Genomic DNA, 21,677 nt, shown 5'->3' on the forward strand with positions numbered 1-21,677 from the left:
CTCCAACCCTTGACAAATTGGTGACAAGCATAGACCGGGCATTTAAATACAGATTCAATCAAATGGTAGAAGGTGGGAGGCTCGAATTGCGTTTGGACCCCGCTTTTAAACTGAATGATTTAATGCCACCGTAATCGTATAAACTCAATCGTAGTGTAATTTGTATTGTATATTGTCTTTACATCGCTATGTTCGTGCCTTTAAAGTTTTTTCGACTATGTATATATCTTGTCAAGCATTGCCGCATGGCACATAAACAAATGGTGTATTTCGTAATTGATTGCGATTATGTTGCTATGTGTGATTATTAGAAGTGAAGGTGGGTCACCTTTGGTATCAATTTGAAAATCATGAACCGAAAAACTATACTGTGTAAATAGTTGTTTTTCGTGTATTCTCATATTTTGTTCCGTGTACCTTTTGTTTGTTTTTTTTATTATTTGCGTGTTAAGAACTAGCGTGCAAATAAACAAACCAATTGGCTCTTCTCTCTCAGTTAGTTTCAGTTGGATCAGTTAGCGTTAGTTCTTCTTCAGCAAAGGCAAAGGTACACTGCAAAGAGTCCTTTTTAGGACTACCTTCCCACAGTTACTGAAACTATTAGCAGAGCTACACCGCAAGGAGCCCTCTTTAGGGCTAGCTCAAAAGATATTATGGTACTCACGTACGCAGATCGAGTTAAAAGACAGGGTATATGGTCCTTTGACCTACCCAAAAACTACAACAGAGAAAGAGAAGTTTCCGTCAAATTTAATACCGCTCTAAAACGTCAAGAAATATATGAAACACTGAGAAAGGCGAAAATTCCACTGTTATCTTTAGAAGGTGTAGTCCAGCGCCCGGGACAGCAAGTTGAATCGACCTTTAACAGCAAAAATACAGCCGTGAAAATGGCCCAAGCATTGAGAAATGTACCAAATGTACAGAGTGCTATCGCCCAGGGAGATGAGTTCACCAACATAACCGTCGCGTGGGTTCCAATCGAATTCCCCCCGCAGTCGATAGATCAATTTGTTGCAAAAATTGGACCGTTCAGCAAGGCAAAGATCGGCACCGACAGACTGCAACAGAAAAAAGATGGCAGAAGGATCTATACAGTTAAAAAAGAAGATCTAATTAAGGCCAGACCACCCTCCTTCATATACTTCGGACACTACAGGTTTTTAATAGAATACGAGGGACAAGCCAAAACATGTGGCTACTGCTGCGAAACAGGGCATCTCGCCAGAGAATGTGAATACAGAATAATGAAAGAAAACCTACATTCGGGGACTTTTTCGTTAGATTCATCAACTCATTCAACGACGGATGGAATAAAATTCTCACAAAAATGACATTCCGACACTGACACAGAAGAACTCGACCCAACCCCAGCCGAATCTCTACGGCAAAGATATCGACAGCCACAACACTCGACACCAACAGCAAAACAACACGATAAAGGTAATGCTATGGCAAAACCAAATATTGATTATTATGATGAATCTATAATAGAAACAACAGCACCAAAACGAGACAGTGACACCCCACAATCGAACCGAGAAACAAATCTCCTAAGAAAAAAGATCACCAAAAGACGAATCCGAACACCAAACAACTCCAGTGATGAAAAACCTCCACACCAAAAGCAAAAAGAAGACCAAGACTATGAAACCAACTCCACAGACTCGGACGACGAATACCCCTTGACACAGAGACCAAAAGAAGATGGATTGGAAGAAGAAAAGACCTACAATGAAAACACCAATAACTACAGTGAACAAATTTACGAAGGTGAGATCGTGTGTTCTTGCAATGAAACTTTACAGCAACCAGGCTGCAATGAAATTATTCAGTGTACAAACTGTAGTAAAGTATACTGCCTATGTCATTGTTCGGATAACAATTTAAGAGGCACGCACAGATTTAAACAGCAAACCTGTGAAACCTGTGGTTACACATATGTACCAGATAATTTGAAATTAAACGCAACCGCAAATGTTTGAACAATTTCTTGATCATTCTTTTGGAATGTTAGTGTGTAAAGTTAAAAGACTTAATTACTCCAAATTGCTAAAGCGTGCATTCTCTGATAAGGAGATGGAATTTCACATGCTGAAACGCGCAATCTGCTGCCGTTTCTTAATTACTGTGATCAACTGCTTGCAAAAACGTGGGATAAGTGATTGTCGTTTTTGCCGCACCTGCAAAATGGCCTGTTACAGACGTAACTGTAAACAAAAAAATGCTAGTGTATTTATTTTCAATTTTCCAATTTCCCATGACTGCATACCTCAGTATCACATCGCTTAATTGTAGAGGCTTAAATAATGCCATAAAACGCCGCGATTTGTTTGAGGGTTTAAAAAATGATAAAGCGCAATTAATTTTACTTCAAGAAACGAAATGTCCCCCTGATAAAGAAAATGATTGGTGCAGGGAATGGGACGAGTCAAAAGCGCTTTTTAATTCCGCGCCCAAAAAGACATACCAGGGTGGGGGAGTTGCAGTTTTGATCAATCATCCCGCCGTTAGCTTTAAAGAAGCAGATTACGACTTAGAGGGTAGAATAATCAGTGCGGTTTTATCAATACATAGCCACCTTTTAAAAGTAATAAATATTTACGCACCAAACGTAAATTCCGGGGATATTCGTGAAAACGATAGATTTTTTAAACAAATGTACCAGTATGTCGATGAAAAATTGCCCACAGTCCTAGCCGGTGACTTTAATATTGTCGACGACCTGACTTTAGACAAATATCCTCCCTTTCGAAACCGATATAGGAAAACTGAACTGATGAAACTTTGCGAAACATATGATCTAAAAGACCATTTTCGGGAAATATACGGCCAAAAGAAAATTTATACGTGGCAGAACGGAATTAGTAAATCGCGCATTGACCGATTTTATCTGTCAAAATATCTCCACGCAACAGAAATTAGCCAGCAACCGTCTCATTTGACAGACCACAAAAATAACAATAAACTTAAATGTCGTCGCTCCTCCCCCTAGAGGTATCGGCCTCTGGAAAAATAATACGCAAACTTATACAGATAAGGAATTTCTCGAAGTATTAGAATGCAGATGGAAACAATGGTGCACGCTGCAAGAATATGTGTATAAAACCCCCAGTGATTGGTGGACAGACACGAAACGTAGGTTAAAAACTTTAATTGTGGAATTTACAAAAGGTCGACACGCTGAAAGAAAAATGTATGAAGATCACTTAATGACTAATTTTAAATCCGCACAAATTCGACTCGGTGACAACCCGGCAAACTACTGTAAATACGTTGAAGCGAAACGAGAACTAAGAAATTATAGAAAGAAACGAATTTATGAATCTATCTTAAAAAACAGAGAAAGTAAAGAAAAAATTGGCTCAAGGGAATTTTTTGCGCATTTTAATAAAAAACGTTCACAAACATATATCGAAGAAATATATGACGTAAACGGCTTGCCCACCAGCGTACCGGGAGAAATGCTGCGGACCACTAAAAATTATTATACCAAGCTATACTCGTCAAGAAAGACAGATGTAGAAATACAAGATTTGTTCATTTCGAGCAATCTGCGCCATATTTCGCCCGAAAGTGTTCTAAAATTAGATTGTGAAATAAGTAACGCCGAAATCCAAAACGTTGTGCAGACTCTTGCAAATGGGAAAACGCCTGGGCCGGACGGACTAAGCGGTGAATTTTATAAAACCTGTTGGAATATAATAGGTAACAAAATGAGTGAAATCTTTAAACACTGGTTTAAAGAGAAAAAAATCCCCAAAGAAATTAAGAAAGGCGCCATCACTCTAATTTATAAAAAAGGCGATGATGCGGACCTAGACAATTATCGACCAATTACCCTGTTAAATTTGGACTACAAAATATATACAAAAATACTGGCAAATAGAATAAGGGAAACTCTCAAAGAGGTCATACATGAGCATCAGTACGCCACAAAAGGTAAGCAATTGTCAGAAGCCACGATCCTTTTAAGAGATTTACATGAAAATGCGAAAAGAAAAATGCAAAGCCTGTACTTTTTATCCCTTGATTTTAAAAAAGCTTTTGACTCAATAGAACATAATTGGTTAATGAGAGTTTTGACTGAAATGCGGTTCCCAGAAATGCTATGTGCATGCATAAGAGATTTGTATAGCGATAGCGTTGCGAAAATAATCTTAAACGGACACCTGTCAAAAGATTTTAAATTGAACCGAGGCGTGAGACAAGGGGACCCCTTAAGTCTACACCTGTTTCTAATTGCGGTAGAGCCTTTAATGTCTAAGCTCAATGAGACTGCATATATCAAAGGTCCTCAGTTAAGCGACAGAAAAGAAGTAAAATGTGTAAATTATGCCGACGACACAACGTTGTGTCTTAAAAACCCTGCTGATATCCATCTCGCGCTCGATTTGGTCGACAGATTTTCAAAGGCATCTGGCCTAACCTTAAACGAAGCTAAAACCAAATGTATGAAATGCTGAGAAAGGCGAAAATTCCACTGTCATCTTTAGAAGGTGTAGTCCAGCGCCCGGGACAGCAAATTGAATTGACTTTCAACAGCAAAAATACAGCCGTGAAAATGGCCCAAGCATTGAGAAATGTACCAAACGTACAGAGTGCTATCGCCCAGGGAGATGAGTTCACCAACATAACCGTCGCGTGGGTTCCAATCGACTTCCCCCCGCAGTCGATACACCAATTTGTTGCAAAAATTGGGCCGTTCAGCAAGGCAAAGATCGGTACCGACAGACTGCAACAGAAAAAAGATGGCAGAAGGATCTACACAGTTAAAAGAGAAGATCTAATTAAGGCCAGACCACCGTCCTTCATATACTTCGGACACTACAGGTTTTTAATAGAATACGAGGGTCAAGAAAAAACATGTGGTTACTGCTGCGAAACGGGGCATCTCGCCAGAGAATGTGAATACCGAATAACGAAAGAAAACCTACATGCGGGAACTTTTTCGTTAGAATCATCAAGTCATTCAACGACCGATGGAATAAAGTTCTCACAAAACAGACAATTCAACGCTGATACAGAAGAACTCGACCCAACCCCAGCCGAAACTCTACTGCGGAGATATCAACAGCCACAACACTCGACACCAACAGCAACACAACACGATAAAGGTAATGCTACGGCAAAACCAAATATTGATTATTATGATGAATCTATAATAGAAACAACAGTACCAAAAGGAGACAGTGACACTCCACAATCGAACCGAGAAACAAATCTCCTAAGAAAAAAGATCAGAAAAAGACGAATCCGAACACCAAACAACTCCAGTGATGAAAAACCTCCACACCAAAAGCAAAAAGAAGACCAAGACTATGAAACCAACTCCACAGACTCGGACGACGAATACCCCCTGACACAAAGACCAAAAGAAGATGGATTGGAAGAAGAAAAGACCTACAATGAAAACACCAATAACTACAGTGAACAAATTTACGAAGGTGAGATCATGTGTTCTTGTAATGAAACTTTACAGCAACCAGGCCGCAATGAAATTATTCAGTGTACAAACTGTAGTAAAATATACTACTTATGTCATTGTTCGGATAACAATTTAAGAGGCACGCACAGATTTAAACAGCAAACCTGTGAAACCTGTGGTTACACATATGTACCAGATAATTTGAAATTAAACGCATCCGCAAATGTTTGAACAATTTCTTGATCATTCTTTTCAAATGTTAGTGTGTAAAGTTAAAAGACTTAATTACTCCAAATTGCTAAGGCCTGCATTCTCTGATAAGGAGATGGAATTTTACATGTTGAAACTCGCAATCTGCCGCCGTTTCTTAATTACTGTAATCAACTGCTTGCAAAAACGTAAGATAAGTGATTATTGTTTTTGCCACACCTGCAAAATGGTCTGTTACAGATGTAACTGTAAACAAAATAATGAAGAACGTAGGGAAAGCCTTAAACAATACAAATATAAAGTTTTCGACCATCAATACGTGCCAGACACACCTTTTCCAAAACTCGACAAATTTTTAATGTTTATATATATCATAAGAATAGCCCTTTCAAAAAATGTGTGGTTTTGTAAAGTGTACTGTAATCTAGATATTGTTTATTATGTTAATACCTGTTCTGGTATTTGCCTTATCAGTGGAACGTACGTTGTTTTTTTTATCAAACCAGTCCTTATCTCTTGTAAAACAATGACTTGCTACCTTAAAATTTGCACTCTTAATTGCCATGGGTTAAACGAAAGCAGCAAAACGCGCAGAGCTTTTTAGCACGTTGAAGAAAGATAAGGCCCACATATTTCTGTTACAAGAGACTAAATGCGAACCCCATAACGAAGCCAAATGGCAAAACGAATGGCATACAGATCGAGCTGTTTTTAATTCCGCACCAAAAAAGAAACTGCCTTCTAAAGGTGTTGCGATTTTGATTAATCATTACGCCATAAGTTTTAAAACAATCGAAAGAGACCTTGAAGGCCGCCTAATCACTGCAATTGTAACAATGTATGATCAAGATTTTAAAATAGTAAATGTATATGTGTCACGAGAATATCTTTTCACGCCTGTTTTATAAGCACTGCATTTTAACGTTGTAACACCCGGTTTGTAAAGCACTAGTTTACGGTGTAAGCTGTTTATAACTACTTAGTGTTTGTTTTATATTTACTACCCCGTAAACTGTTAGGGAGTTTTTACCTTAGTGTGTGCGTGCACTGTTTTTCTGCTGCATTATATTATACAGTAATTTAATCCAATGTGTGTGTGTCAGCCGTTTTTATAGATGCTGTTCATTACTTCATTTATGCGTACTTGCGTGTGCTTGTCCGTTTTCATAACTTCTCTCCCACTGTCGCACTTCTTTACTATTTACACGTGCAGGGTTTTTTTAGCTTGTTTCTCGTTCCGCGTCACCGCACTACCCCTGCAGACCTATTTGGTAATTAACGTCCCACGCTTATTTTCTTGCTATGTGGCCAAGATTAATTCTGTGTTTTGGTTGAGTTGGGTTAGTCTACGTTTGGTTTTAATAAAGGAAGACGTTTGTTTTTATCTAAGAAAGACTTGTAGAAATGAGACAATCTGGCTATTCGACTAGCCGTTAAGCGGGGAGCTTACCTGGTAGAGAAAGTTTGGTTACAATTGGCGAGCGCGCCAGGATCCCGCAGTCAAAAAGGTATCAAGGTATCAAGGTATTGTTTACCAGTATGGCTTTTAATGTGACGTTGCCTCTACTAAGATATAAGTCCAATGAAGACTTTCAAGACTTTCTCAAAGTTTTTAACTCTTACTGCGCCAGCGTTAGGGCAAATCAAGATTTTAAGAAACACCTCCTCATTGAAAGTTTCGATAAGGACTTTGTCTGGGAAATTCAAGGGAAAGATGCCTCCGTCTACGACTTAGAGTTCGACGAGTTGGTGGAAAGGGCTTCAGAAGCAGGGCGATCAAAGGCGGAAATCAGCAGATTAAAAAATAGCCTTTTGGATAGGGTACAGAAACCGGACGAATCTACACGATCATTCGTCTACGCTTTGCGGAAACAGGGTGACATGGCATACGCCAGTGCAGATCAAGCACCTGTAAAAAATGAGGTACTCTACTTGGCATTGATCCGGGGTTTGAGAAACCGCAAAATATCGGAAACCTTAGTCGCAGACCTAGAGATCGGCAGAGACTTCTTCATTACCAGCGCCCGAGCCATTGCCCTGGACGTCTCGGAAAAGACTCCGTGTTCAGACGTGTTCACTGTCGCTCGACTTTCACATGGAGACGAAAGCCGCCAGGACGAAGCGACTGTTTTGATGAAGAATGAACTTGCTAAGATAAGTGGCGAGATAAAATTGTTTAATGACAATATTCAAGGCCGGATTTCAAGTATTGACGAAACTGTGTCTTCAGTGAAAACGCAAATGAACACTTTACAACGAGACGTGGATCGCCTCCATTGGAAACCACGCGCACCGGGTCCGTCTGAAGGAAGAAATCAACGATACCGAAACCGTAAGTCCCCTTCCGATAAAACACGTGGGGTCCTAAACAACCCACGTTCAAATGCAAATCCGTCTAAATATGATTCATTTAGGCGAGATTGCCTAAACCGTCAAAGCCTAGCTACGAATCACAACCCTCGGACTAACGCATGTGATGTAAACAGATCAAAGTTAAGTTGGAATCGATCCTGTCCGCCTGCTCCAGCCACCGCAACACCCGCTCAACAACATTACCGGAAAAGGTTATGCAAGTATGTTAATATGATGTTGTGTTCTGTGCCCATTTGTGCTCTGGTAGACACGGGAGCCAGCGTATCACTCATGTCTAAAACTTTGTTCGATAAAGTTTCATCAGAAAATCCGAGTACTACACTAGGCCCCACGTTAGATACACAGTTAACTACGGCTAGCGGGACGGCCCTACAGGTGTTAGGCCTTGTCACGTTATCAGTGCAAGTGGCCGGTTTGATCACAGAGTGCGAAATCTACGTAGTTAATCAACTCACGGAAGATTTCATCATTGGGTTAGATTTCGTCCAGCATCACCAATGCCGGATCTGCTACAAGGACAAAATTCTAGAAGCCGGATCGTCGTCAACACCCCTGCTCGATGGAAGAGTGACCTTACAACGAAACGAGGTTTATATCGTCGAAGACCTGATCGTCCCCGCTTCCACTGAGGTGTGTACTTCTGGCATATTTTGTATGGATCCGATGATTAAGATACCCGACGTTGAGTTCCCGGCACTAGTTGAAGGTAATCTCCGATTGAATGATAAATATGGGATACTAGCGGGTAACTACCTCACGCAAGTTCAGAACGGAAAGGTCCCCATTCGATTGGCTAATTTCAGTGATGACGAAGTCAGATTAGTCAACGGAACCAGGGTCGCCACCCTACATCCAGTCTCTGTATTCGGCGGAGGTGATGTTTACCAGCCCGGCACGTGCGCTTTAGTTTCGAGATTAAACTCCACGTGTGACTGTAATAATAACCGATGCATTGTGAACTCCGACCAAAGATGTTCCGTAGCGTCGGTAGAAGAACATCGTTTTAAACCCCAGCGTGATCACTTGCAAGCTATCGAAGAAGGCGTAGATTTAGGGACGAAGCTGTCTAAGAGTGAACGTCGCGAAGTACTCAATTTATTATCGAAGCATTGGAAGTGTTTTTCGACCAGTCAATTCGATCTAGGCAAAACCGACTTGATAGAACACCATGTCGATATTGGGACTAGCGCCCCCGTGAGACAACCGCATCGCCGAATACCCCCTCGAGACAAGCGAAAGGTAGAAGAAATCCTCACGGAAATGGAGAAGCAAGGCTTGGTTCGCACATCCACATCCCCTTGGTCCAGCGCCATTGTTCTTGTACGAAAAAAATCGGGCGAGGTGAGGTTTTGTGTTGATTACAGGCGCGTAAATGACCTGATGAAAAAGAACAGTTTCCCAATCCCACGTGTCGACGAGAGCCTGGACGAATTGTCGAGTAACATTTATTTTTCTACTCTGGATCTGCGTTCAGGGTATTGGCAAATACCCATGAATCACAGGTCCCGCGAGGTTACGGCTTTTACCACCCACATGGGGTTATATGAATGGAACGTTATGCCGATGGGTCTTAGCAATTCGGCGGCTACATTTCAACGATTGATGCACATCGTTCTAAATGGATTGGAGTGGCGCGGCGCTTTAGCATATTTAGACGATGTGATCGTGTATGGTCGCACATTCGGGGAACACATGTCTCGTTTAAGCGACGTTCTAAATCGACTGGAAGAAGCCGGTTTAACACTGAAACCGTCCAAATGCTCCCTTTTCCAAGAATCGGTGAAATTTTTGGGGCATAAAATTTCTAAGGAAGGCGTGATGTGTGACGCCGAGAAATTAGAGGCAGTCGCGAATTGGCCGATACCTCACACCGTGAAACACGTTCGACAGTTTGTAGGCCTGACATCATATTATAGGAAGTTTATTCCAAATTATGCCAAAATTGCCTCACCGTTGCACAAACTCACCGAGAAGAACAAGAAGTTTCAGTGGACCGAAGAGCATCAGAACGCCTTTGCTACTTTGAAGCGTTTGCTGTGTACCGCACCAGTGCTGGCATACCCAAACTACAACAAGCCGTTTATTCTCGACACCGATGCATCCGATAACGCAATTGGCGCTGTTCTGTCACAAGTCATAGATGACAGAGAGCGTGTGATCTCGTATTGTAGCCGATCTCTAGGGAAAGCAGAAAAGAACTACTCCACGACTCGAAAAGAGCTTCTGGCGGTCGTCTGGGCAACAAAATTGAATAGGTGTCACCTCCTAGGTCAAAAGTTTTTGCTGAGGACGGACCATGCATCGTTGCGTTGGTTATGGCAGTCAAAGGAGTTGTATGGACAATGCGCTCGATGGGTAGAACACCTTGCCGAGTACAATTTTGAGCTACTCCATCGACCAGGACAAAAACACAAAAACGCTGACGCGTTGAGTCGACGCCCTAACGAAGGTACACAGGTGAACCTCCCCTACAAATGGCATGACCAACAAGTTGCAACAAGCCTCGAAGATTCCAAGCAAACAGTCAACAACATAGATCTTAGAGGCAACATCGGGTTTCTTCCGAATGAAGTACTGAATCTACAGGAAGAGGACGCAGAGATTGCCCCCGCTTTGAGATGGCTACAGTTGGGGAAAAGACCTCCGTACAAACATGTTAAAAACTTGTCAAGAATGACTAAGCATCTATGGGCCCAATTTGGAAGTTTACACACTTTTGACGGCCCTGTTTATTGGGCGAATAGTAATCGCAGTTTACCGGGAACACACTGTTATCGACTTATAACTCCGGAACCTATGCGTTTGTCTGTGTTGCAGTCACTACACGATTGCGTTCTTGGCGGGGCTCATTTAGGGTTGACGAAAACTTGCCACAAAGTAGAAGAAAAATTTTATTGGCCTGGTTGGAGACAGGACACCGAAAAATATTGCCGAAACTGCGATGTATGTCAAAGGAACAAGAAACCGCCGGCCGAGCCAAGGGCGAGGTTGGTTCCGTCCACGGAAGATAGGGCGATGCAGAGAGTAGAAATAGACGTCGTGGGACCTCTACCTATGACATCATCAGGTTTTCAATACATCTTGGTGGCGTGCGATTTATTTACCAAGTATGTAAGGGCCTGGCCCATGCGCAATCAAACAGCAAAAACCACAGCGGACGTCTTGTTCCACCGATGGTTCACAGTTCATGGTGTACCAGATGTTATCCACAGCGACCGGGGTGGGAATTTTGAGAGCGAGGTCTTCAAAGAACTATTACGATTGATGGGTTGTTCGAAAACAAGGACCACAAGTTATCATCCACAAGGGAACGGGGGAGTTGAAAGAAACAACAAGACTATCATCACCATGTTACGAAATTACGTACAGGAGGATCAACGTAGTTGGGATCAAGCTTTGTCAGCCGTCGTGGCGGCCTATAACGCGAGCGTCCACGACAGCACAGGTGTATCGCCGCATTTCTTATTAACTGGTCGTACGCTTCGTTTACCTGCGGATTTATTGGGCACACCGACCGGTGGAGTGCTAAAAACGTCGGTTATTCAGGATTTACAAACGCGGTTAAAGATTGCAGAAAAGACGGTGCGGGAAACGCTACGGAAACAACGAACGAAGATGGCCGACCTCTACGACCAACGACAAAGGGGGCTACCAATTGAAGTGGGGAAAGAAGTATGGCTGAAAGACCAAGTGGTCCCACAGGGAGAATATCGCAAATTTCATCTTCCTTACAAGGGCCCCTTCACGGTAGTGAACGCGCGACATCCCACTTATACTATTAAAGACAAAGCCGGCAAAGAGCAAACGGTTCATTTTAACAGAATGAAATTAAGGGTTCATAGTGATGACAAGCGTGACAATCAACTCCCGTACGATCATGTTCCGGATAATGGCATTAACCACTGTTCTCCTTTTGAAGGTTTGGTGTTCATACCACAAAATTCAACGGATACCGCCACCGGAGAATCCGAGGCTACATCAATCAATACGAGCGCGACTGAGCAATTATCCAGTAGTCAAGGACGGGAAGACTCGGCAGTTGGGCAACTCAGGATCACAGAGGAGGGCAATAACGAGACAATAGAGACAAGCCAACCTGCCCTCGTAGAGAACGGCCCCATTCCCAGCGAGACCACTTCGGCCATGACGGAAAGAAACCTACCGCCACGGCGAGCTCGAAGACAAACACGTTTTTACCCGGATAATGAATATTTTTTCCGGGGCCGGAAAAGAACTGGTCTGGGGGGGATGTCACGAGAATATCTTTTCACGCCTGTTTTATAAGCACTGCATTTTAACGTTGTAACACCCGGTTTGTAAAGCACTAGTTTACGGTGTAAGCTGTTTATAACTACTTAGTGTTTGTTTTATATTTACTACCCCGTAAACTGTTAGGGAGTTTTTACCTTAGTGTGTGCGTGCACTGTTTTTCTGCTGCATTATATTATACAGTAATTTAATCCAATGTGTGTGTGTCAGCCGTTTTTATAGATGCTGTTCATTACTTCATTTATGCGTACTTGCGTGTGCTTGTCCGTTTTCATAACTTCTCTCCCACTGTCGCACTTCTTTACTATTTACACGTGCAGGGTTTTTTTAGCTTGTTTCTCGTTCCGCGTCACCGCACTACCCCTGCAGACCTATTTGGTAATTAACGTCCCACGCTTATTTTCTTGCTATGTGGCCAAGATTAATTCTGTGTTTTGGTTGAGTTGGGTTAGTCTACGTTTGGTTTTAATAAAGGAAGACGTTTGTTTTTATCTAAGAAAGACTTGTAGAAATGAGACAATCTGGCTATTCGACTAGCCGTTAAGCGGGGAGCTTACCTGGTAGAGAAAGTTTGGTTACATATGCGCCCAACGTAAGGTCACATGACACAAAAGAAAACGACCGTTTTTTCGAGACAGTCCATCAATATATCGTAGGAAAAGAAGCCACCATTTTGGCAGGTGATTTTAATGTAGTAGATGATCCAGTAATTGATAGAGAACCCCCAAGTAGGCCACGTAGAAAACCAACCGAATTGGAAAATCTATGCAATATCCACGGCCTCTCTGACCATTTCAGATTGTTAAATGGCAACGCAAAAAACTTCACGTGGCAAGATGGTAAAACAAAATCGCGCCTCGATAGGTTTTATTTATCTAGCAATATCAGAGCCACAGAGTTTGAGCAAGAAATGACGCACCTATCAGACCACCAGAAAGTAACCATTTCCTTAAATATTACTGCCCCAATACCAAGAGGGAGGGGAGTATGGAAAAACAATGTCCAAATTTACAGCGACGACCTTTTTTGAATGAACTAACCCTTAAATGGCTGCAGTGGAAAACGTTAAAAACCACTATTTATCAGGACACCAACACATGGTGGATAGCAATAAAAAGTAGACTAAAGAATTTAATTTCAAAATGGTCTAGGCAACGAAATTCAAAATTAAAACGAACCGAATTAGTGTTAACCAATGAATATAAAAAAAAGTCCTCCTTTTGAATGCAAATCAATGCACTTACGAAGATTATTTGACAGCAAAACGTGCGCAACTACAAGAAACAGGACATTTTAAGCAAAATGTCCAAAAATAGAAAAGATTGCGGTAAGATAGGATCGAGGGAATTTTTTGCGAACTATAAAAAACAACAGAGGAAAACCTTCATAAACGAATTATATGGCAAGTATCATTTGCCAACCTCAAATCCCAATGAAATGCTCGAGACGGTAAGATCTTTTTAGTCGAACCTGTATAACGAGAAAGAAACTAACACACATACACAAACCACCTTTCTCAAAGAGGTGGATTGTGCTGTAAGCGCGGAACATGTAGAAATCCTAAAGCGTACGCCAAACGACGAAGAAATAGATAACGTTGCAAAATCTCTTGCCAATGGGAAATCGCCAGGACCTGACGGTATCAGCGCAGAGTTTTACAAACGATGCTTACCAATTATTAAAACAGAACTTCGCGAAGTTTTCCAGTATTGGTTTGAAAAGGAAAATATCCCAGGCGAAATCAAGAAAGGAGTTATAACCTTAATACATAAAAAAGGCGACGACGCTGACTTAAATAACTACCGCCCTATAACACTTCTTAATTTAGACTACAAAATATACACCAAAATTCTGGCAAATAGAATAAAGGAGCTTATACCGTCCTTAATAGACAAAACCCAATTCGCCACCGCAGGAAAGAACATTGGCGAAGCAACGGTGCTATCTATGACCACAACCTAGATAAAGGACAAAAGGGCTACCTAGTTTCACTAGATTTTAAGAAAGCTTTTGATTCCATTGATCACAAATGGCTTTTACATGTATTAGACCGAATGTGTTTCCCAAATAGTTTCTTACAAATAGTGAAAAACATGTATACCAATGTTTCAATCAATGTAATGGTAAATGGATTCCAATCGCCGGCTTTCGAACTAAAACGCGGGATCAGACAAGGGGACCCTCTGAGCCTATATCTTTTTTTAATCGCAACCGAGCCCCTAATTGCTAAAATCAAGTCTAAAAACGAAATTAAAGGGTTACAATTAAGGGGAAGACGAGAAATAAAAACCGTCTCCTACGCCGACGACATCACCCTGACACTTAGTGACCATTACTCAGTCGATGCGGCCCTGGCGCTTATCCAAAATTTTGCTGAGGCATCAGGCCTAAATCTTAACAAGCAAAAAACGCGTGGCTTAACGATAAACAGCCCCATACCACCCCAACCCCTTACGGAAATAGAATGGAATGATAAATCACTTGACCTGCTGGGCGCAAAAATAGGTAACATAAATGTAACACAATACTGGAAAAATACCGTTGACAGAATTAAAGATGAAATAAAAATCATTAATCAAGCGTACGCCTCCTATGACGCCAAGGAGACCTTCATAAAAGCTAAGCTTCTACCAATAACCAATTTCGCGGCCCAAACCTACCCCGCCTCACGATGTGAAATAAAAATAATCAACGACCAAATAACAAGATATGTTGTTGGCAACAACACTCATATAACGATTAACGAACTGCAGCAACCGAAGCTTGATGGAGGACATAGAATCCCCAATTTCGAAATATACGCTGATCTTATGTATGTCAGAGTAATAAAAAATTACTGCCGCGCAAGCATATTTAACGAACCTCTCTCTACACATGACTGCTACGTAGAATATCAAATTGGCCTTGCGATGTCAGACATTCTGGGAGTAATAAGATTAAACAATCTGCCACACGCGCAAAAACGTTCCCCGTTTTATGAAAGCATAATAGAAATTATAAAGAAATACCACTTAAAGCCAAACGAGTTGGCTGGTGGTAAAATAAGAAAAGCATATGACCGCATAATAGCAGAAAAGAAGTCAGTTAACAGCAGCATGATTAATCAATGGAAAAGAGTACACTCGCGTTCTTTGCCCAGCTATTTAAGAACCTTTAATTATAATTATCGGTGCGTTTGGAACATCTTACCCTGCTACGTAAACGTGGGAACCTACGCACCTAACACAGACACCAGTTGCCCCTTTTGCAAAATTGGTCCCAATGTACCAGATCACTTTTTCTACAAGTGTAAACACATCACGCATCAATGGCGTCAGGTGCAAAATTTTGTTAAAACTGTCTTAAATTGCGACTTATCACCGTATCCGATAATTGACATAGGAAACCTGAGAATAAATGCGAACCTTAACGAAATACAAGACAAAACTCTAACGGAAATTATAACAACAACTAGACACCAAATATGGAAATTTAGAAACAGCTGCTTATATGAAAAAAAAATTTTTTCCGCAGACATCTTGACTAAAAACATAAAAAGAGCATTAGACTATCGACTCAAACAAAACCCAGGCCCCACCCCTGCGCATACTTCCAGTTGAGACACGTCGTGCAATTTGTTTTTGAGCATGTTTCGCAAATATGTTATTAATTTTATAACCTTTTCCACCTCGTAGTGTTTGTTATCTTGTTTTCTGGAAACTTGAAAATGACTTGGACGTGATGTAATTATCTGTCTCAAGGCAAAAGACCGCTTTCACATTTTCGATTGAGTTATCCAGTGTACTAAGTTTACATGTTGTTGTCCGCCAATTTTTTGTTAAATGATGCAGTGATATTCTTATTGAGAAATACTCTTTTCGTCGTGTTAATCGAAGTCAACTTTGGAATTTTCGTACTATCAAAGTGTGTATTTTTAAGCATTTGCGTTTTTTCTTGATTTTTTGTTTTGTTGTTCTTCTTATTTGTATGATTAGCTTCATGCAATAAAAAATCAAATCAATCTAGAGCAGTGTGAAACGCTTTACGTCCCGTATGCACCAGAAGTGCCGTCGTGGATCGAACCCCAGTCGTTAAGGATGTCATTGTAAGTATAATCCGCGTCCGCATGTCTCGTTCAGTCCGATGGACAACCTGGCGGCTCGTCACTTTGCTGACGGTGACTGTTCTGGCCAGCGCTTTGCTTTTCGTGTCGTACCACCTAGATATTAATTCCCATACATTCCTCTAAGCTCCGTGCCGTCGTCAACTGTAAAGCTTGCCAAAGTCAGTACTGAAGATGACTTTAAAACAAAAACAAGTTAGTTTGATGTTATTCTACACATGCTCGAGGTAAGTTGAAAGTAGGAGACTCTGGCTTCATGTTTTCTCAACGAAAAACAGCAATTAAATTGCAGCTGACACAGTTATGGAGTCTGCAATGTGTTGCTCCCTTAGGAAAGCGCAATAAAAAAAATTATCAAGACGTCGGAAAAGAGCACAATATCTTACGATTCTTCCTTTCATACGTGGTTTACCTTTATGTGGAATATTAGCTTTGTTGGTAATATTGTTATTAAAACCCATTAGCCAGCAAAAGTGCTGTCTCCTAGTGGCGGACACATTAAATAAACCTAGCATGTTATAGCGGGTATGCTGAATGAAACAAGAGCAAAAAATGACAAACGGTATAAAAGACTGCGGCAGCACCTTGTCGGTATTCTATTTGAATAAGGTAAGTCAATCTGAGCTTTGGCTCTTCTTTTTTCTACAAATCAATGTAGAGCAGTGCGAAACGCTTTACGTCCCGTATGCACCTGCAGTGCCGTCGTGGATCGAACCCCAGTCGTTAAGGTTGTCATTGTAAGTATCATCCGCGTTCGCATGTCTCGTTCAGTCCGATGGACCCCCTGACGGCTCGTCACTTTGCTGCCAGTGACTGTTCCGGCCAGCGCTTTGCTTTTCGTGTCGTACCACCTAGATATTATTTCCCATACCTTCCTCTAAGTTCCGTGCCGTCGTCAACTGTAAAGCTTGCCAAAGTCAGTACTGAAGATGACTTTAAAACAAAAGCAAGTTAGTTTGATGTCATTCTTCACATGCACGAGGTAAGTTGAAAGTAGAAGACTCTGGCTTCATGTTTTCTCAACGAAAAACAGCAACTAAATTGCAGCTGACACAGTTATGGAGTCGGCAATGTGTTGCTCCCTTAGGAAAGCGCAATAAAAAAAATTATCAAGACGTCGGAAAAGAGCACAATATCTTACGATTCTTCCTTTCATACGAGGTTTACCTTTATGTGGAATATTAGCTTTGTTGGTAATATTGTTATTAAAACCCATTAGCCAGCAAAATTGCTGTCTCCTAGTGGCGGACCCATTAAATAAACATAGCATGTTATAGCGGGTATGTTGAATGAAACAAGAGCAAAAAATGACAAACGGTATAAAAGACTGCGGCAGCACCTTATCGGTATTCTATTTGAATAAGGTAAGTCAATCTGAGCTTTGGCTATTCTTTTTTCTACAAATCAATCTAAAGCAGTGCGAAACGCTTTACGTCCCGTATGCACCAGCAGTCCTGTCGTGGATCGAACCCCAGTCGTTAAGGATGTCATTGTAAGTATAATCCGTGTCCGCATGTCTCGTTCAGTCCGATGGAACGCCTGACGGCTCGTCACTTTGCTGCCGGTGACTATTCCGGCCAGCGCTTTGCTTTTCGTGTCGTGCCACCTAGGTGTTATTTCCCATACCTTCCTCTAAGCTTCTTGCCGTCGTCAACTGCAAAGCTTGCCAAAGTCAGTACTGAAGATGACTTTAAAACAAAAGCAAGTTGGTTTGATGACATTCTACACATTCTCGAGGTAAGTTGAAAGTAGGAGGCTCTGGCTTCATGTTTTCTCCACGAAAAACAGCAACTAAATTGCAGCTGACACAGTTATGGAGTCTGCAGTGTTTTGCTCCCTTAGGAAAGCGCTATAAAAAAAATTATCAAGACGTCGGAAAAGAGCAGAATATCTTACGATTCTTCCTTTCATACGTGGTTTACCTTTATGTGGAATATTAGCTTTGTTGGTAATATTGTTATTAAAACCCATTAGCCAGGAAAAGTTCTGTCCCCTAGTGGCGGACTCATTAAATAAACCTAGCATGTTATAGCGGGTATGCTGAATGAAACAAGAGCAAAAAATGACAAACGGTATAAAAGACTGCGGCAGCACCTTGTCGGTATTCTATTTGAATAAGGTAAGTCAATCTGAGCTTTGGCTCTTCTTTATGCAGTTAGGTACGGTTTAAATCAATCAGCTTTAGTTCTTGTTCATTAAAGGCAAAGTTACACTGCAAAGAGTCCTTTTTAGGACTACCCTTCACACAGCTACTGAAAGTATTAGCAGAGCTACACCGCAAGGAGCCCTTTTTAGGGCCAGCTCACAAGGTACTATGGTACTCACGTACGCAGATCGAGTTAAACGACAGGGTATATGGTCTTTTGACCTACCCAAAGACTACAACCGAGAAAGAGAAGTTTCCGTCAAGTTTAAAACCGCTCTGAAACGGCAAGATATTTACGAAGTACTAAAAAAGGCGAGAATTCCACTGCTTTCTTTGGAAGGTATTGTCCAGCGCCCGGGACAGCAAGTAGAATTGGCTTTCAACAGCAAAAATACAGCCGTGAAAATGGCCCAAGAATTGAGAAGTGTACCAAATGTACAGAGTGTTATAGCCCATGGAGATGAGTTTACCAACATAACCGTCGCGTGGGTTCCAATCAATTTTCCCACGCACGCGATAGATCAATTTGTTGCAAAAATTGGACCATTCAGCAGGGCAAAGATTGGGACCGACAGGCTGCAACAGAAAAAAGATGGCAGAAGAATCTATACCGTCAAAAGAGAAGACCTAATCAAGGCCAGACCACCGTCGTTCATATACTTCGGACACTACAGGTTTTTAATCGAATATGAAGGTCAAGCTAAAACATGTGGTTACTGCTGCGAAACGGGGCATCTAGCCAGAGATTGCGAATACAGAATAAGGAAAGTAAACCTACACTCGGGAACTTTTTCACTAGAACAATCAAGCCACTCAACGACAGATGGAATAAAATTCTCACAAAGCAGACATTCTGACACTGATACGGAAGAAATCGCCCCAACCCCAGCCGAATCTCTACTGGAAAGATATCGACAGCCACAACATTCGACACCAACGGCAAAGAAACACGATAAAGGTAATGCTATGGCAAAACCAAAAATTGATTATTATGATGAATCTATGATAGAATCAACAGTACCAAAAGGAGACAGTGACACCCCCCAACCGAACCGGGAAACCAATCTCCTAAGAAAAAAGATCACAAAAAGACGAATCCGAACACCAAACAACTCCAGTGATGAAAAACCCCCACACCAAAAGCAAAAAGAAGACGAAGACTACGAAACCAACTCCACAGACTCGGACGACGAATACCCCCTAACACAGAATCCAAAAGAAGATGGATTGGAAGAAGAAAGGACTAACAACGAAAACACCAATAACTACAGTGAACAAATTTACGAAGGTGAGATTGTGTGTTCTTGCAATGAAACTTTAAAGCAACCAGGCTGCAATGAAATTGTTCAGTGTACAAACTGTAGTAAAGTATATTACTTATGTCAGTGTCCGGATAACAATTTAAGAGGCACGCACAGATTTAAACAGCAAACCTGTGAAACCTGTGATTACACATATGTACCGGATAATTTGAAATTAAACGCAACCGCAAATGTTTGAACAATTTCCTGATCATTCTTTTGGAATGTTAGTGTGTGAAGTTAAAAACCTTAATTACTCTGAATTGCTAAAGCGTGCATTCTCTGATAATGAGATGGAATTTTACGTGTTGAAACTCGCAATCTGCCACCTTTTTTTGATTACTGTAATCAACGGATTGCAAAAGCGTGGGATGCGTGATTGTCGTTTTTGCCACACCTGCGGGGTGGCCTGTTGCAAACGTGGCTGTGAAGAGAGGAATGCTAGCGTGTTTGTTTTCGGCTTTCCAATCTCCCATGACTGCATACCTCAGTATCACATCGCTTAATTGTAGAGGCTTAAATAATGCCATAAAACGCCGCGATTTGTTTTAGTGTTTAAAAAATGATAAAGCGCAAGTAATTTCACTGCAAGAAACCAAATGTCCCCCGGAGAAAGAAAACGATTGGCGCAGAGAATGGGGCGAGTCAAAAGCGCTTTTTAATTCCGCGCCCAAAAAAAAATACCAAGTTGGGGGAGTTGCAGTTTTGATCAATCACCCCGCCGTTAGCTTTAAAGAAACAGATTACGACATAGAGGGAAGAATAATTAGCGCGGTTTTATCAATACATAGCCACCTTTTAAAAGTAATAAACATTTACGCACCAAACGTAACTTCCGGGGATATTCGTGAAAACGATAAATTTTTTAAACAAATGTACCAGTATGTCGATGGAAAATTGCCCACAGTCCTAGCCGGTGACTTTAATATTGTCGACGACCTGACTTTAGACAGACATCCTCCTTTTCGAAACCGATATAGGAAAACTGAACTGATGAAACTTTGCGAAACATATGATCTAAAAGACCATTTTAGGGAAATATACGGCCAAAAGCAAATTTATACGTGGCAGAACGGAATTAGTAAATCGCGCCTTAACCGATTTTATCTGTCAAAATATCTCCACGCAACAGAAATTAGCCAGCAAACGTCTCATTTGACAGACCACGAAAAAATAACAATAAACTTAAATGTCGCCGCCCCTCCTCCTAGAGGTATCGGCCTCTGGAAGAATAATACGCAAACTTATGCAGATAAGGAATTTCTCGAAGTTTTAGAATGCAAATAGAAACAATGGTGCACGCTGCAAGAATTTTTATATAAAACTCCCAGTGATTGGTGGACGGACACCAAACGTAGGTTAAAAGCATTAATTGTGGAATTTACAAAAGGCCAACACGCTGAAAGAAAAATGTATGAAGATTACTTAGTGACTAATTTAAAATCCGCACAAAATCGACTCGGTGACAACCCGGCCAACCACTGTAAATACGTTGAAGCGAAACGAGAACTAAGAAATTATAGAAAGAAACGAATTTATGAAGCGATCTTAAAAAACAGAGAAAGTAAAGAAAAAATTGGCTCACGGGAATTTTTTGCACATTTTAATAAAAAACGTTCACAAACATATATCGAAGAAATATTTGACAAAAACGGCCTGCCCACCAGCGTACCGGGAGAAATGCTACAAACCACTAAAAATTATTATACCAAGTTATACTCGTCAAGAAAAACAGATGTAGAAATGCAAGATTTGTTCATTTCGAGCAATCTGCGCCATATTTCGCACGAAAGTGTTCTAAAATTAGGTTGTGAAATAAGCAACGCCGAAATCCAAAACGTTGTGAAG

General features: G+C 41.2%; 1 protein-coding gene across 5 annotated transcripts; it reads left to right on the forward strand.

The window, feature by feature from the left end:
• Window positions 1-6,517: 6,517 nt before the first annotated feature.
• LOC143471176 (uncharacterized) lies at window positions 6,518-12,039 on the forward strand. 5 transcript variants are annotated; one of them, XR_013119498.1, is made up of 3 exons: window positions 6,518-7,970; window positions 8,125-8,211; window positions 11,931-11,946. XR_013119498.1 is itself a non-coding variant. In XM_076969562.1 (3 exons), exons 1-2 carry the CDS (start codon window positions 7,178-7,180, stop codon window positions 8,638-8,640), a joined length of 1,185 nt encoding a protein of 394 aa, XP_076825677.1. In that variant the 5' UTR covers window positions 6,518-7,177; the 3' UTR covers window position 8,641; window positions 11,931-12,039. The 5 variants fall into 5 exon arrangements, 2 of the variants coding, with proteins under 2 accessions (XP_076825677.1, XP_076825678.1); XR_013119497.1 differs by lacking the exon at window positions 11,931-11,946 and adding an exon at window positions 8,490-8,559 and having other exon boundaries at window positions 8,053-8,202; XR_013119499.1 differs by lacking the exon at window positions 11,931-11,946 and adding an exon at window positions 8,490-8,559 and having other exon boundaries at window positions 8,125-8,202.
• Window positions 12,040-21,677: the final 9,638 nt, after the last annotated feature.

Source organism: Clavelina lepadiformis, chromosome 9 (assembly GCF_947623445.1).
Source record: "Clavelina lepadiformis chromosome 9, kaClaLepa1.1, whole genome shotgun sequence".
NCBI classification, from domain to species: Eukaryota; Metazoa; Chordata; class Ascidiacea; order Aplousobranchia; family Clavelinidae; genus Clavelina; species Clavelina lepadiformis.

What these genes read in the sequence shown, in the direction of transcription:
- LOC143471176 (XM_076969562.1), top strand. Translation starts at nt 7,178, where the DNA reads ATGGCTTTTAATGTGACGTTGCCTCTACTAAGATATAAGTCCAATGAA. An exon ending in TACCGGAAAAGGTTATGCAA is followed by an intron (nt 8,212 to 8,489) that starts GTATGTTAATAT and finishes TCATTGGGTTAG; the next exon opens with ATTTCGTCCAGCATCACCAA.